This window comes from Carassius auratus, chromosome 25 (assembly GCF_003368295.1).
Source record: "Carassius auratus strain Wakin chromosome 25, ASM336829v1, whole genome shotgun sequence".
Taxonomy (NCBI): Eukaryota; Metazoa; Chordata; class Actinopteri; order Cypriniformes; family Cyprinidae; genus Carassius; species Carassius auratus.
Window position 1 is genome coordinate 15,759,195 of NC_039267.1, and position 12,411 is coordinate 15,771,605.

Genomic DNA, 12,411 nt, shown 5'->3' on the forward strand with positions numbered 1-12,411 from the left:
TTCCTCATGTTCCCTGAACCATTCTTTTACAGTTTGGGCCTACTGAATCCTGGCATCATCATCCTAAAATAGGGCCATGAAATACATCTTCCAACATGCTTGTTTTAGAAATAAAAAGGTGCACATTGCATCAATTGGGGTTAAAAGAATTGTTGTCAACCATTTAACATGCTAGAAAAACATAACTGCAATAATGATACAATTATTCACTCATTTTCTTATTTAAATCCAAATGATAACATTTTTCTTTCGGCCAGTGTATTCTTAAAGTCTCTATAAAGTCCTATCATTTAAAGATTCTCACATCCTGAAGATCCTGCTACATCTTTTCTACAGTCTGCTCCATATTCTGTGGCTTCACCCTGAGAAAAGATAAACAGCTTTTGATATAATATGTCAAACATGTGAGTGCAACAGAGAAATACGAAAGGATAAATCAGGAAATGAAAAAATATGCAAAGAAATGCAACTGAGTTTAACCAGGAAAATAGGGGAAAAATCTGGGTCTCAGTGAAAGGCCTTTCTTTGTGTTTACATGTTCACTGTGTGTCTGCATTGGTTCCCCCACAATCCAAAGACATGCAGCATAGGTGAATTGATACTGTAAAATCGCCTGCAGGTCTCTCTCTCTCTTTGTGTGTGATCTGTTCAGGATACCCTGACTGTAGCCCCCCATGACCCTTCAGAGGATAAAGTAGGTTTGAAAATGGATGCATAGAGAGAGAAAAAAAGAGGAATTAAACCAACAAAGGCCTGCCGTATGTCTCATGTTGGTAGGTCTGGATTTCATTGACTTACAAAAGTTAACATTTCAATCTGCAGACCAGCACAACATTCCTGGAAATATCATTACTAATGACTTTAATGACTCATTCATCATTACTGGATAAGGATGTAATGTATCAATATATACAGATGTAGTTGTTTACTAAGACTGCTAAGAAAAGTTTCCCAAGATTGAATTTATTTTCAGGCTTATAAATGTATCTTGTTTCAGATTTTCTGTGATAAAGTGCACTTGTGAGTGTGTTATGGATTTACCCTTTACTCTTGCAGCATGGTATTCTCCAGACTTTAATCATAACGGTGCTCCTGAGTGGAGTACAGCCTCTGATGTAAAGTAAAGGTGTGGTGACTGCATTGAGACGCGCCAAAATGCGCAGGGGGTCTGTGCCCTCATTTTTGAACGCATAGCACGAAGACCCTGCAAAATTGCACACAATAACAGACAGAAAAAGGGGCAACCACGCGATCAGAAAACACACGGCCACTATTATGATGAGATAAATGGACGCTTGCTTGTTGTCGCGTTCCTCGCTCGGCGGTTCGCGTTCTAACTGAAATTTAGCGACAATGAAGAGTCTTACGTTCAACCCAATCATGATAATGATTGTGAAAAAGTTACTCACAAAAGCAGCAAGGAATGTCACTCTTATAGCAACCCCTATAGGCACCAAATTATTAACTGCCACTATGAAAAAAGAATAAACCCAGTAGGCCAGAATCAGCAACAGGGTTCTGTTGCGCGTCATGCGCTGCGAGTATTTGAAGGGCGCGGAGATCGCGTGGAAGCGGTCCGCTTGCGCGGCCAGAATCGCTATATAGGACAGACCCAGAAAACTGTAAGAGAGAAAGAAAGTGCGAGTCGGGGAGTCATAATAATCACGTACATCCATAACTCCAGCATAATAATACGTGACGCCCGTGCACATGTCACTGAGACACGTGCTGAGCATGTACATGAAGCGGTTCTCGTTCCGCAGTGATCGGCTAATCACGATGGCGATAAACACGGACGCGTTGACAAAAATAATGGCGGTGGCGAGAATTATATTGAAGAGAAACAAAAGCACGTTCTCGAAACTAGTTAGAGGCAGCACTGTGCCGAGACCCGCTCTGCTCTCAGAAATATTCATGAGTGATGAGAGTATCAATGCATGCACATGAAAGAGAGCGCAACTATTGATGGTGGCCTAATACTGTATGAATTAAAGCTGATGGTGAGAGCGCGCGAGTGAACACAGAAACGCGTGCAGGGCGTTTTTAAAATTAGGAGGACTGTCTGAGATTCACGTGGCAGGTTCCTGGAAACTGGTTTCAGCCTTTTTTTCCCCTAACTAAATGTTTGCCTCATGCATAACCAAGAGTGCATCATATATTATAAAGGTCAATGGTGTGATGTGTTGATAATGTATAAAAGGCTATTTATTATATTTTGAAATATAAAATAAAAAAGTATAAATAGTACGCCAAAAATACGCAAAAATGACTTTGGCGTGTATATGATACGCTTGTGTTTGGCGTGAATATTAAACGCAGTTTTCGCGTGCATATGATACTAAATTTGTTGGCGAGCAATATGATAGCAGGTTTCGTGTACATATGATACGCATCCACACCACAACCCTAAACCTATCCATCAAGTAGCATGTAGGCCTACACACCAAAGTTAATTTTTGCGTTTCAATACCACGAGTTAAAATATATATATTTGGCCTACTATATACGCACTTTCATGTGATCGAGTTAGAATACACATATTTTTCAAATTTCGAAATCAAATGCATTTTGTGGGGGCACAACTGTAGGCTATGTGTGACATATTTTTTAGGTATTAAAAAACTCACAAAGAGGCACATTAAAAGGATTTTTTTTAAATGGTTAACGGTAAGTTCCCCTATGGTGAAAAACTCCAGAGTGAGAACTACATTAGGCCTGGTGAGCGATTAAAATTTTTAAACTAATTAATTACATGATGTGGTGATTAATTAATCTAATTGGACATCAAATTTTGAGAAATTACTCTGAAAAGAGTCATTTTAAGCCATTGTTGTGCAAAGCATCAACCACAGATTACAAAAAGTAGGCTCAGCAAGAACTTTTTTTTTTGTTGACAAATTTGATTACATATAGCCTACTCTTTTGGAGAATGTGAGTAAATGATGAAAGAATTGTCATTTTTGGTTGGGGGAACTATAATAATATATTTTCTTCATTTTATTATTATTGCCATGAAAATATGAAATTATTTATTTAATGACATTATACTCTAAATAATAAACTAAAAGTGCCAGTAGGTGGTTGTAAATGTCTTAATGATTAAGTCATCGAGTCATTTATTCATTAATTTGATTCGTTTAAATGGCTGATTCATTCAGGAGTGAAGTAAATGAATCTTTATGAATGGTTCATGAATCATTAAGCTTGTTCGACTTGAAGGGGATCATCACCATCTGACCGCTTGGTTTGTGACGTCAAAGAACCGCAAGAGCTTAGAGAGCAAACGACTCCTTGTGCTTTTGAATCGCTCTCGCGGTAGGCTACTTTGATGTCATACAACGATCGGTCTGTGCAGCGCCACTTCAAATATAACGCGACTATGGCCAATGGTTCAACACGCCAAATGGTTCACCAAATTCATTCATCATGGATTAAGATATGAAATGCCGATGTGGGATGCTAGGGGATGAACAGTTCTGGGCTGAGTTTCCCAAAAGCTTCGTAAGCCTAAAAGAAGTTCGCAAGAAAGATCGTACGACTGATCTTACGGTCTTTTCCCCAAAAGCATCGTAACTTAAGCACCTGAAAATCATCGTAGATACTGGTGCTCTGCAGTAATGCAGTAATGCCCTAGTGCATCGTAAGACAGATTTATGCAGTCACCTGCAGGACAATCAACAGATTACACCTTTAACTTGATTCAAGTGCAAAAGGATTATAAGGATTAAATTGTGCTTTACTGTACATTTTATGAGTAGTTTTCTTAATTTTTTTATTAATTTATAAATGAAATAATTCAAAAGAGCATAAAAAATAGAAATGCACCCTCAAATTAAATGACTGAATAACGACAACAACAACAAAAAATCCAATAAAATAGCATAATATATAAATATATAAAGTATATAATATATTAGCCTATTATGTAAAGTATTATATTGTATAATATAATAAGAAGATATCCAAGTTGTCTGTCTGAAACGCAGCATTAGGTTAACATCAATGAACGATCGTGTAGGCTACTACAATTAAGAGCCATTATATAAGGCGACATTTCAGCACTTGACAAACGGACAGCGACTCCTAAGTAGCCCTTAAAGCACAACTACGTGCGATTGCTTTACATGCATTGTTGGGAAACGCACGATCGTAAAATTACTCGTAGAAAACGTTCAACGCTAAGATCAATCGTTATAGGTTTAGTTAGTTATCACATTGCAAAAAATAGATGTAGCCTACAGTGTAGGCCCTAAAGTTTCTGACAACAAGCAAATACAAATCTCTAGTGCAGACAATTCCCATTTGACGTTAGGCTATGTGAACAATTCGTCAATATAGAATTTAATTCTTATGGGACTGTGCCGCATCTATACTTAAACACTTAACTAGCATCAGTGTCCTCGATCTACTAAAGGCGCCTAACAATGCTCACCTTTAACCTAACCGTTCCACTCTCTGTTGACTTTTCGCGTCCTGAAGATTATTTGATATTTATTTTTCATATTCTGTTCGCTACAGGTTCGGCTCTGCTGGCAGGGTCGGTGGTCATTGGCATCATGAGCACCAGAGCCCTGCGCTCCCAAAACCGCTTCATCTTCATGTTAAACACCAGCATCAGTGACACTTTAACCGGCTGCTCTGTCTTCTACCTCGGCCTGTTTGACGTCCAAGAGGGCTATCCGTCCCGGAACGGCACATTTTACATTTTACCATCATTGCTAGGAGTGAACGTGTTGACGTTTGTGTTTGCACAGTTTGATAGATACCTGGCTGTGTGTCACCCCTTCTTCTACAAGCTGTACATTACGCGCGGGGTTGTGATTGGCGTCTGCGCGCTCTGCTGGATTTACACATATTCAATTCTAACCGTTCAAAGCGTCGTGCCAGTTGAGTTCGCCGCTCAGATGAACGCTTTTGGGGTCATAGTGCTGCAGGTGATCGTGGCCGTCAAAGTTTTAATGACCATCAAACTGTACATGATCACGAGGTATCAGCTCAGCCGAGAAGCGCCCAGCTGCGACAAGGACAGCAAGAATGAATCGCTGCGTATTATCGTTTTTGTGGTCATTTGTTTCCTAATCCTTTGGGCTCCGTCTTTTGTGAACATCTCAGTGAAGTATGTGACTAAGAACGGGCTGAGGTTCAAAAATGAAGCCACGAATCTTTTCGCAATCATGGCCCGATTTAACGCGCTCAGCACGCCTGCGCTGTACATCCGGGGCAGTCCAGCGTTACGCGCGGCGGTCTGGAACTCCGTGTGGAGTAAAGTATTAAGAAGAAGAGAAACAAGGTTTCTTTGGGTCTTACCGTGCGCAAGGGACAATGTGATGGGGAAAATATGAGGGGAGGAATTTATTTATTTATTTTTCTCAAAGAAGCGTTGAGTTTGCCTTCAATGCAACAGAAAAGCACTGAAACATCAATTTTCCTCCCATCTTATTTTTTTTTTACCATCAACTTGTCCCTTAGGTGTTCTGTAGTATAACTGTATGAATATAAATTATTCAAATGACAACTGTTAATATCGTAATTTCAACTGCAATGTATTTGTCAGTGTTATATTTGTCAATCTAAAATGCTTGATACATTTTCTTAAAAGTTAACAAAGATCACATGTAACAAAAAGTAGACCAGAAGTCAATGTAGACTACATTCAAAGAGGTTACAAAAATCTACTAATAAACTGACCCCATTTTTTACAATTTAACCCCTCCCCAAATCCTAAATATGTTTAGTTTTTTTTTTCCAGTGTAGTTTTTGTGTGAATCAACCACAATTTAAAGCACATAACACATTAACCACTCTGATAAAGATTTATTTTGTAATTCTAACCTATTAATAAGTTTTGTACTCACCTCACAATGTGTTTGTGTCTCTCTTTAAAAACAGGGTTGAGTCTGGTCATGTGAAACTCGGGAAGGGAGGAGAGCTCATCCTCAGCATCACGCAGGGCATCAGAGAAACATGAACACCGAAGACTCTGCTGAACTGATCTGAGCCATCACAACAGAGCAGCTTAAAAACAATGACCTTGACAGGCTTGTTGATTTATGCCAAGTTATTATTATTTTTTTTTTACATTTTTTACATTTTCTTATGTTATATGACAAGATCCAGGATTTTTGAAGAATGTCTGAATCAAGTCTATAGTTCTATTTTTTAATGAAGTGACCTATATGGTTGTTCATCGACTTTATATCACGCTCATCCATACACTTTAAAAAAATAAAAGTTCTTTATTGGCAGCAATGGTTCCACAAAGAACCTTCAACATTCATGGAACCTTTTCATTGCAGGTTCTTTAGATTATATTTTTTTTCTGAAAGGTTCTTTGGTGAACCAAAACTGGTTCTTCTAAGGCATCCCTGTGAAAAAACCCATCTTTTGGAACCTTTATTTTTAAATAATTATTGCAAGTGGATTGTGACCAGCATCAAGCCTTTAAAATGATGCAACAGTGTCTCAGAATGATCCCATGTCGTATACTCAAAGTGTTCTGAGGGTGAACAAAAAGTTTTGGTGGAAAATGAACCAAAAATATTGGTTTCTGCATGGCTATGCGTTCATGAGAGTTCATCAGTTCACACCAACTTGACTAAAAAAGGTCTGAGAAATAAAGATTAATAAAAAAGGGACAGGAAAAACGATGCCAGACTGGCAGAACTTCTACGGAGTGAACTGCTGAGCTAACAACAGTCTCACGAATGCGCAGGTGTACAGAAAAGGATCACACATGATCTATCATTTATCAGTTCATTTTTTCAAATTCAGAAAAAAAGAAATTAGCAGAATAATTGACCTCTGTGAATATTTACAAATTTAAGATCATCTTTCCTTCATGGCTTTATAAAGATATGGTATATATCAAATATATGTCATTACATTCAATTACAACATTCCAATCAAATATTTTTAAACTGTACTAGCAGCTATGCAAAATACAAAATTTACAACTTAAGGTCAAAGTGTGTATATTTAACATAGGCTATTTTTTTCCATCTCGGCAAATTGTTGAATGCATTTATCAACTGAATAAAAAAAATAATATGAAAGTTACAACTAGAACACAAACTGGAAGTTTTTTTTTTTTTTTTTTACCCCAGACAAACAGAATCATAAGACATGTACATCCTAAACTTTATTGGACTGTTTTAATAAAACTTTTTTAAAAAATATTCTCAGATATAAAGATGACTAAATACTGTAACTGAAGATGTTAACAGCATCAGATGTGTTTATTCAAAAAAAAAAAAATTGGAGGATTAAAAAATAAAACACAAAATGAATATCACATCCAAATACATGGAAAATGAAATGGGAAGGAACTCAAACTTGAGGAAATTCTGATAACATAGCAGCAAGTTAAAGCCCATTTTCAAACTCAAAATGTCAAAATGGTTTGTAAGGAATCAATGCGAGCTGAGAAAGGCTGCGGACTCTTCCATGAAATCGGGTTGAGCATTAAGCTTTACAACACTGAGATCCTAAAACAGCCAATATGAACTCAAAACCTCCATGTAGAGTAAAATCGAACAAAGTTTTCAAACTGCAGGTTCCTCTCATCACCTTCGGCCCACAAGTTACATCCAAGGATGGGCTGATGGCCTGAGTTGTGTTTTTCAACCGAAAATTGCCTTGAAGTTGGTAATTGAAGTTGGCTCTTGCTGCATTGTTACAGTACAGGGATGAAGTTGTGGCTGACCAGCAAACCATCTCCAGTCAGCCGTCAGAGCGCATAGAATGCATGAAACACGTGTAGAGAGTGAAAATGTAGGTAAAACAGAGGAGTTTCACTCTCCCTTTGTGACCAGATCTTCAATGTAGGCATCCAGCTCATCGTCACTGCTGATCTCAATATCCTGTGGAACACATAAACATGAAAAAAATCATCAAAATCATCCATCAAATACATTATTTTCTGTTGATAACTCTAAAGTCATTTAAACTCATAAAATCTCTTTGACAATGGCCTGCAAAATCAAAACAAATAGCAAAAGTGATTTATACAGGAAGTGGAGTGAGTGTGTGTGTGTTTCAGACCTCCTGGACTTTCTGCAGAAGAGCGACGATGTTGGTTCTGAGTTTGCGGAGTTTCTCCTCAGATTCCCGGAGTTTGGCTTCTGCCCCGCTGCTCTTCTCCTCCCACGGCTCGTGCACGTGACTCCGCCCGAGTTTGGTAGGAATTGCACAGACTCTGCAGTCCGGCCTCATACTGCTGGAAATACTCTTTCTGCAATTCACAATGAATAATTAATGCAATCCAATTAATATGTGCAAGCACTCAAACAATTTAGAATTGATATATCTTTGAAGGCTTTTGCGTAGCAGCAACGATGCTCTGTACTCACGATTGGAAAGGCCACAAGGTCCTCAGCACTCATAGTGTTCACAGAATCTTTAGGGATTCGGAAATCCGGAGGGAAAAAATACCGTAGCAATGTCCTGTGCCAAACGAACCATGAACGACGGGTTGAAATACACACAAAATGCACCTAGTATTAATGGAAGAAACCACAAACACACCTCATCATGGTCACAAGGCCTTCTGTGGTCTCTCTGCTCGGCCCGCTCTGAGTTGTGTCAGGCTCAGCAGCAGTGGGCGGAGTTACAGACCGTGCTGGACCCTGATTGGTGTCTGGACTTCGGGACTCTGGAGAGGCGGGACGCATAAGACGGACATCATCGCTGCCCTTAAACACCCTGAAAATAATCAAAAACACAAATCAAACTTTTGCTGTATACAAATCATTTAGAAGTTGCAATGAAACAGAATAGATCAATTTATTTAATGTTTATTTGTAAGTGCTTGTGCATGTACCAGCGGTCTCTAGGAGTGTTCATGGGAACATAGTCGAACTTGACCTTCCAGCGTATGCTCTCCTTTCCCGTCTCTACTGCGGTTACACGACCTGTGAACCACTCGCCGTTCACCTTCGCCTCCACCTGAATTCCTTTATCTACAACACCGTTATAAAGATCTAGAAATCATACCCCACAATTGGATACATCCTTTTATAATGCGCAACAATATGCATGTTTTACCTTTCTGTGCATTTTTTATCACATCTTTCTTCAGATCTTCATTAGTGCTATTTGTGATAACCTGACGGAGAAAGTGAAATCAATTAAAACTGCATAAGAGAAATAGTTCACCAAAAAATAAATTGAGCTGAATCTGTACTTAAACTCAAGCCATCCAAGATTAGGGCTGGATGACATGGCCAAAATTTATATCACAATATATTTCTTAATTTCAGGTTGATAAGATATAATTCCGATGTGAATACAGTGATTTAAAAAGAAAAGCCTCAGAAAAGCCTCAAGCATGCTCAAAACAGATGTCTCTACCTACAAACTTCTGAAAAATGAAATGGCCAAGTCTATGAAACCTCCTCCTACAAAACTATAATATTTTAGAAATAAAAATGGAATAAATACAATTTATTTCACCTTTCATTTTTATTTAGCCTTCATACTAACAAGAAATGTGAAATCAGTCAAATAAACAAGGCTCTCAGATTCGCACATGTTGCTGGAGACTTATTGAAAATGCAGATTTATTCTCTGCCAGCAGGAGGCGCTTCTAGTACGGCAGAAACAGTGGTTTCCCCCGCAAACGGCTGAACACAAAGCAGCGCTGCGCTCTTGAAAGCTATTTCATCAGATAAAATTAAAATGCCATCAAAACTTTTCAGAAGACAGATTTCTATAGAGATACATGCATATGAAACACCCGTGTTTTTGAAGGTGGAGTGTTCATGTTTATTCAATGAAGTCTATCGCCACAAATAGGAAACACTGGTTACGTGTATTGAAATATTGGAAATGTGTTTAAATCTCATATCACTGTTATTGAAAAAAAGAAAATATCACAATATATACTGATTTTGAATTATTGTCCAGCCCTATCCAAGATATAGATGTGTTTTATTCTAATGGGAACAGATTTGGAGAAATATAGCATTACATTCATACAGCTGCTCAACAATGGATCCTCTGCAGTGAATGGGTGCCGTCAGAATGAGAGTCCAAACAGTTGATAAACACATCACAATAATCCATATTTAATAAGAACCATTTTTTGCTTTAACCGGTGCTTGATCTGTGCAGCCGTTTCTCCTGATTCAGACGAAGTGACTTTTTCACTTGAGAAAGCAATATAATAGATTATGAAGTCGTATTTTAGTTAACAAACTGTTAATGACGGATTTGTTTCTAAGAAACAAAAAGCTTTTTGTTTCACAAGATGTTAACTCATAGACGGGTGTGGATTACGGGGATGTTTTTATTAGCTATTTGGACTCTCATTCTGATGGCACCCATTCACTGGTAAACAAGTCATGTAATGCTACATTTCTCCAAATCAGTTCTGATGGATGGCCTGGGGGCAATTACATATTCAGCAACATTTTTGGGTGAACTATTGTTTTAAGTGAGTTCACCACTGTTTCCCTCTGGTAACGTTGTGTGAATGTTACCTCAGCGTTGGTCTGTTTAACAGCTGCTTCGGCTGCTGGTGGTTTTTTTTCCACGACAGCTTTCCTCGAGCCTGAACAGATGCTGCCATCTTTGATTTTTTGGGTTGAGGTTCATCCTCTTCTGATGCACTGTCTTCTTCGTCATCCTCCTCCTCCTCTTCTTCTTCTTCCTCCTCCTCCTCTTCACTTTCTTCTTCATCTGCATCCTCCTTTTCCTGGACTCTACTTTTCTTTTGGTTTCCTTTTTTGTTAGTTGGAGTTTGTTTGCCAGCAGTCTTGGCAGATGATGGCTAGCAAGGAAAAAACATGTATCAGTTTTTTTGGGATTTTTTTTTTTATGCACTGAAACACGAAAGTTTCTACCCTCCTGTAAAGTTCAGCTCCAAACTTGACCAGACACAACTGAACCAACTTATTAGAATCTGAAGGAGCGCTTGATTGATTACAGACAGGTGTGTTTGCTCAGCGCTGGAACTGAACTCTGCAGGTAGGTAGATCTCCAGGACCAGTTCGGGCACCCCTGGTTTATAAGAGTATATAAAAGTATATAAGATTACTTACTGTAGTGGCGCGGCTCTGTGTGACACTTCTGCGAGCCGGTGTCTTTGTGGGTGGTGGCGGGGGCTACAGGTTTGGCGGCAGGTTTTGTTGCCTTTGTTGCAGGAGCTGGTGATGACTTTGCTTTGGATGGGAGGGGAGGAGCTGGTGGGGTCCGGGTGGGTCGTGAAGGAGGCGTCGCTTTAGGGGGAGGAGTTTTTGCTATCTGTGGTTGACTGACAGCTTTTCTGACCACTGCGGGGAGAGGTGGGGAGCGTGGGCGGGGCACTGCTCGCTGAGATGAGCGGGTCGGCTATTAGGGAGGATAAATAGGTAAAAGAAAATATATATTTATTTTGATATAATAGAATAAAACAATGCATAGCATTAAACCTGTCAAAAAGATGTCTTAAGTCACATTAAAAACGCTACATAAATAATCAGGGTGAGTAAATTACAAAAGATTTATTCAACTCTCCTTGTGAAAAAAATAATTCAGATTTTTTTAAATATTTTGTGTCTTGACTGTATGGTAAAATGTAACCTAAATATATTTTTGTGAGAATTGTCCACACACATCCGGACACAGATACTGTACCTGAGGCGTGCGTTCTTCTGCAGGTTTTGTACTGACATCTAGAGGCAGCCGTTTTATATCTGCTGCTGATTTTACTGTCGTGGTTTTCTGTACGAGGAAAAATAAAGCTTTAATTTACACAAAATGAACAAAAAAAGGCTCAGAAGCGAGCTGAGATCATGGACAGACCTGCATGGCCTCCAGTTTTTCTTGCTGCTGACGGATTTTCTCTGATAGATCTTCTGTTTGTCATCTGATGACTTGACATCCTTTTTCAAAACGCCAATGGGCAAATTCTGCTTCTGCTCAGGAGCATCACACCTAACAGAACAGAACAAAACGGAAGATTGAGGAAGAAATAAAAAATTGTATTGAACCATTAGAATGCTTCTGGGATCTAATTTCCCGACCTGTCCTGGTTTCCGTCCGGGTTCATGAGACACACCCAGCTGTCTGGGTACCGTTTGTCCACAGCATCCATCTGAAACGGCAGCGTCCGCCACTTCAAACACTTATCTACAGAGAGAAAGATTGAAAACGCTAAGAAATTATATTTTATCTTCTGAATGAATGTGAGTGGTGTTTGCCTACAGCAATGATGTAAGGGTGGGCTGCCTGTTCTGTTGTTTCTATGTGGTTACTAGAATGTTCTGGTTGTTTCTTAGGGCATCTAGTGTGTCTGGTTATCTTTTAGGGTATTACTATGCATTGCTAAGATTGTTCAGTTTTTTTTCCCATATGTGTTTGCTAGTGTGATTTTAGGTGGTTTCTTGCTGGCCCAAGTCAAAAGATTCCACCTACATGACTTTAGTCACTAAT

The 12,411-nt window shown here is 38.9% G+C and overlaps 2 protein-coding genes and 1 long non-coding RNA gene across 3 annotated transcripts; 1 reads left to right on the top strand and 2 right to left on the bottom strand.

Moving 5' to 3' along the window:
• Positions 1-257: 257 nt before the first annotated feature.
• Positions 258-2,527, bottom strand: LOC113043499 (beta-2 adrenergic receptor-like). Its single transcript, XM_026202933.1, has 2 exons — positions 1,042-2,527; positions 258-362 (listed from the first exon to the last, which is right to left on the bottom strand). Exons 1-2 carry the CDS (start codon positions 1,914-1,916, stop codon positions 320-322), a joined length of 918 nt encoding a protein of 305 aa, XP_026058718.1. The 5' UTR covers positions 1,917-2,527; the 3' UTR covers positions 258-319.
• Positions 2,528-4,265: 1,738 nt separating this feature from the next.
• LOC113042853 (G-protein coupled receptor 15-like) lies at positions 4,266-5,968 on the top strand. Its single transcript, XM_026201841.1, has 2 exons — positions 4,266-5,290; positions 5,890-5,968. The coding sequence occupies exons 1-2, from the start codon at positions 4,425-4,427 to the stop codon at positions 5,966-5,968; spliced, it is 945 nt and encodes a 314-aa protein (XP_026057626.1). The 5' UTR covers positions 4,266-4,424.
• A 771-nt stretch (positions 5,969-6,739) lies between these two features.
• LOC113043500 (uncharacterized) lies at positions 6,740-8,144 on the bottom strand. Its single transcript, XR_003275739.1, has 2 exons — positions 8,041-8,144; positions 6,740-7,859 (listed from the first exon to the last, which is right to left on the bottom strand). It is a non-coding gene; the product is annotated as an uncharacterized LOC113043500 (long non-coding RNA).
• Between the last annotated feature and the right edge of the window lie 4,267 nt (positions 8,145-12,411).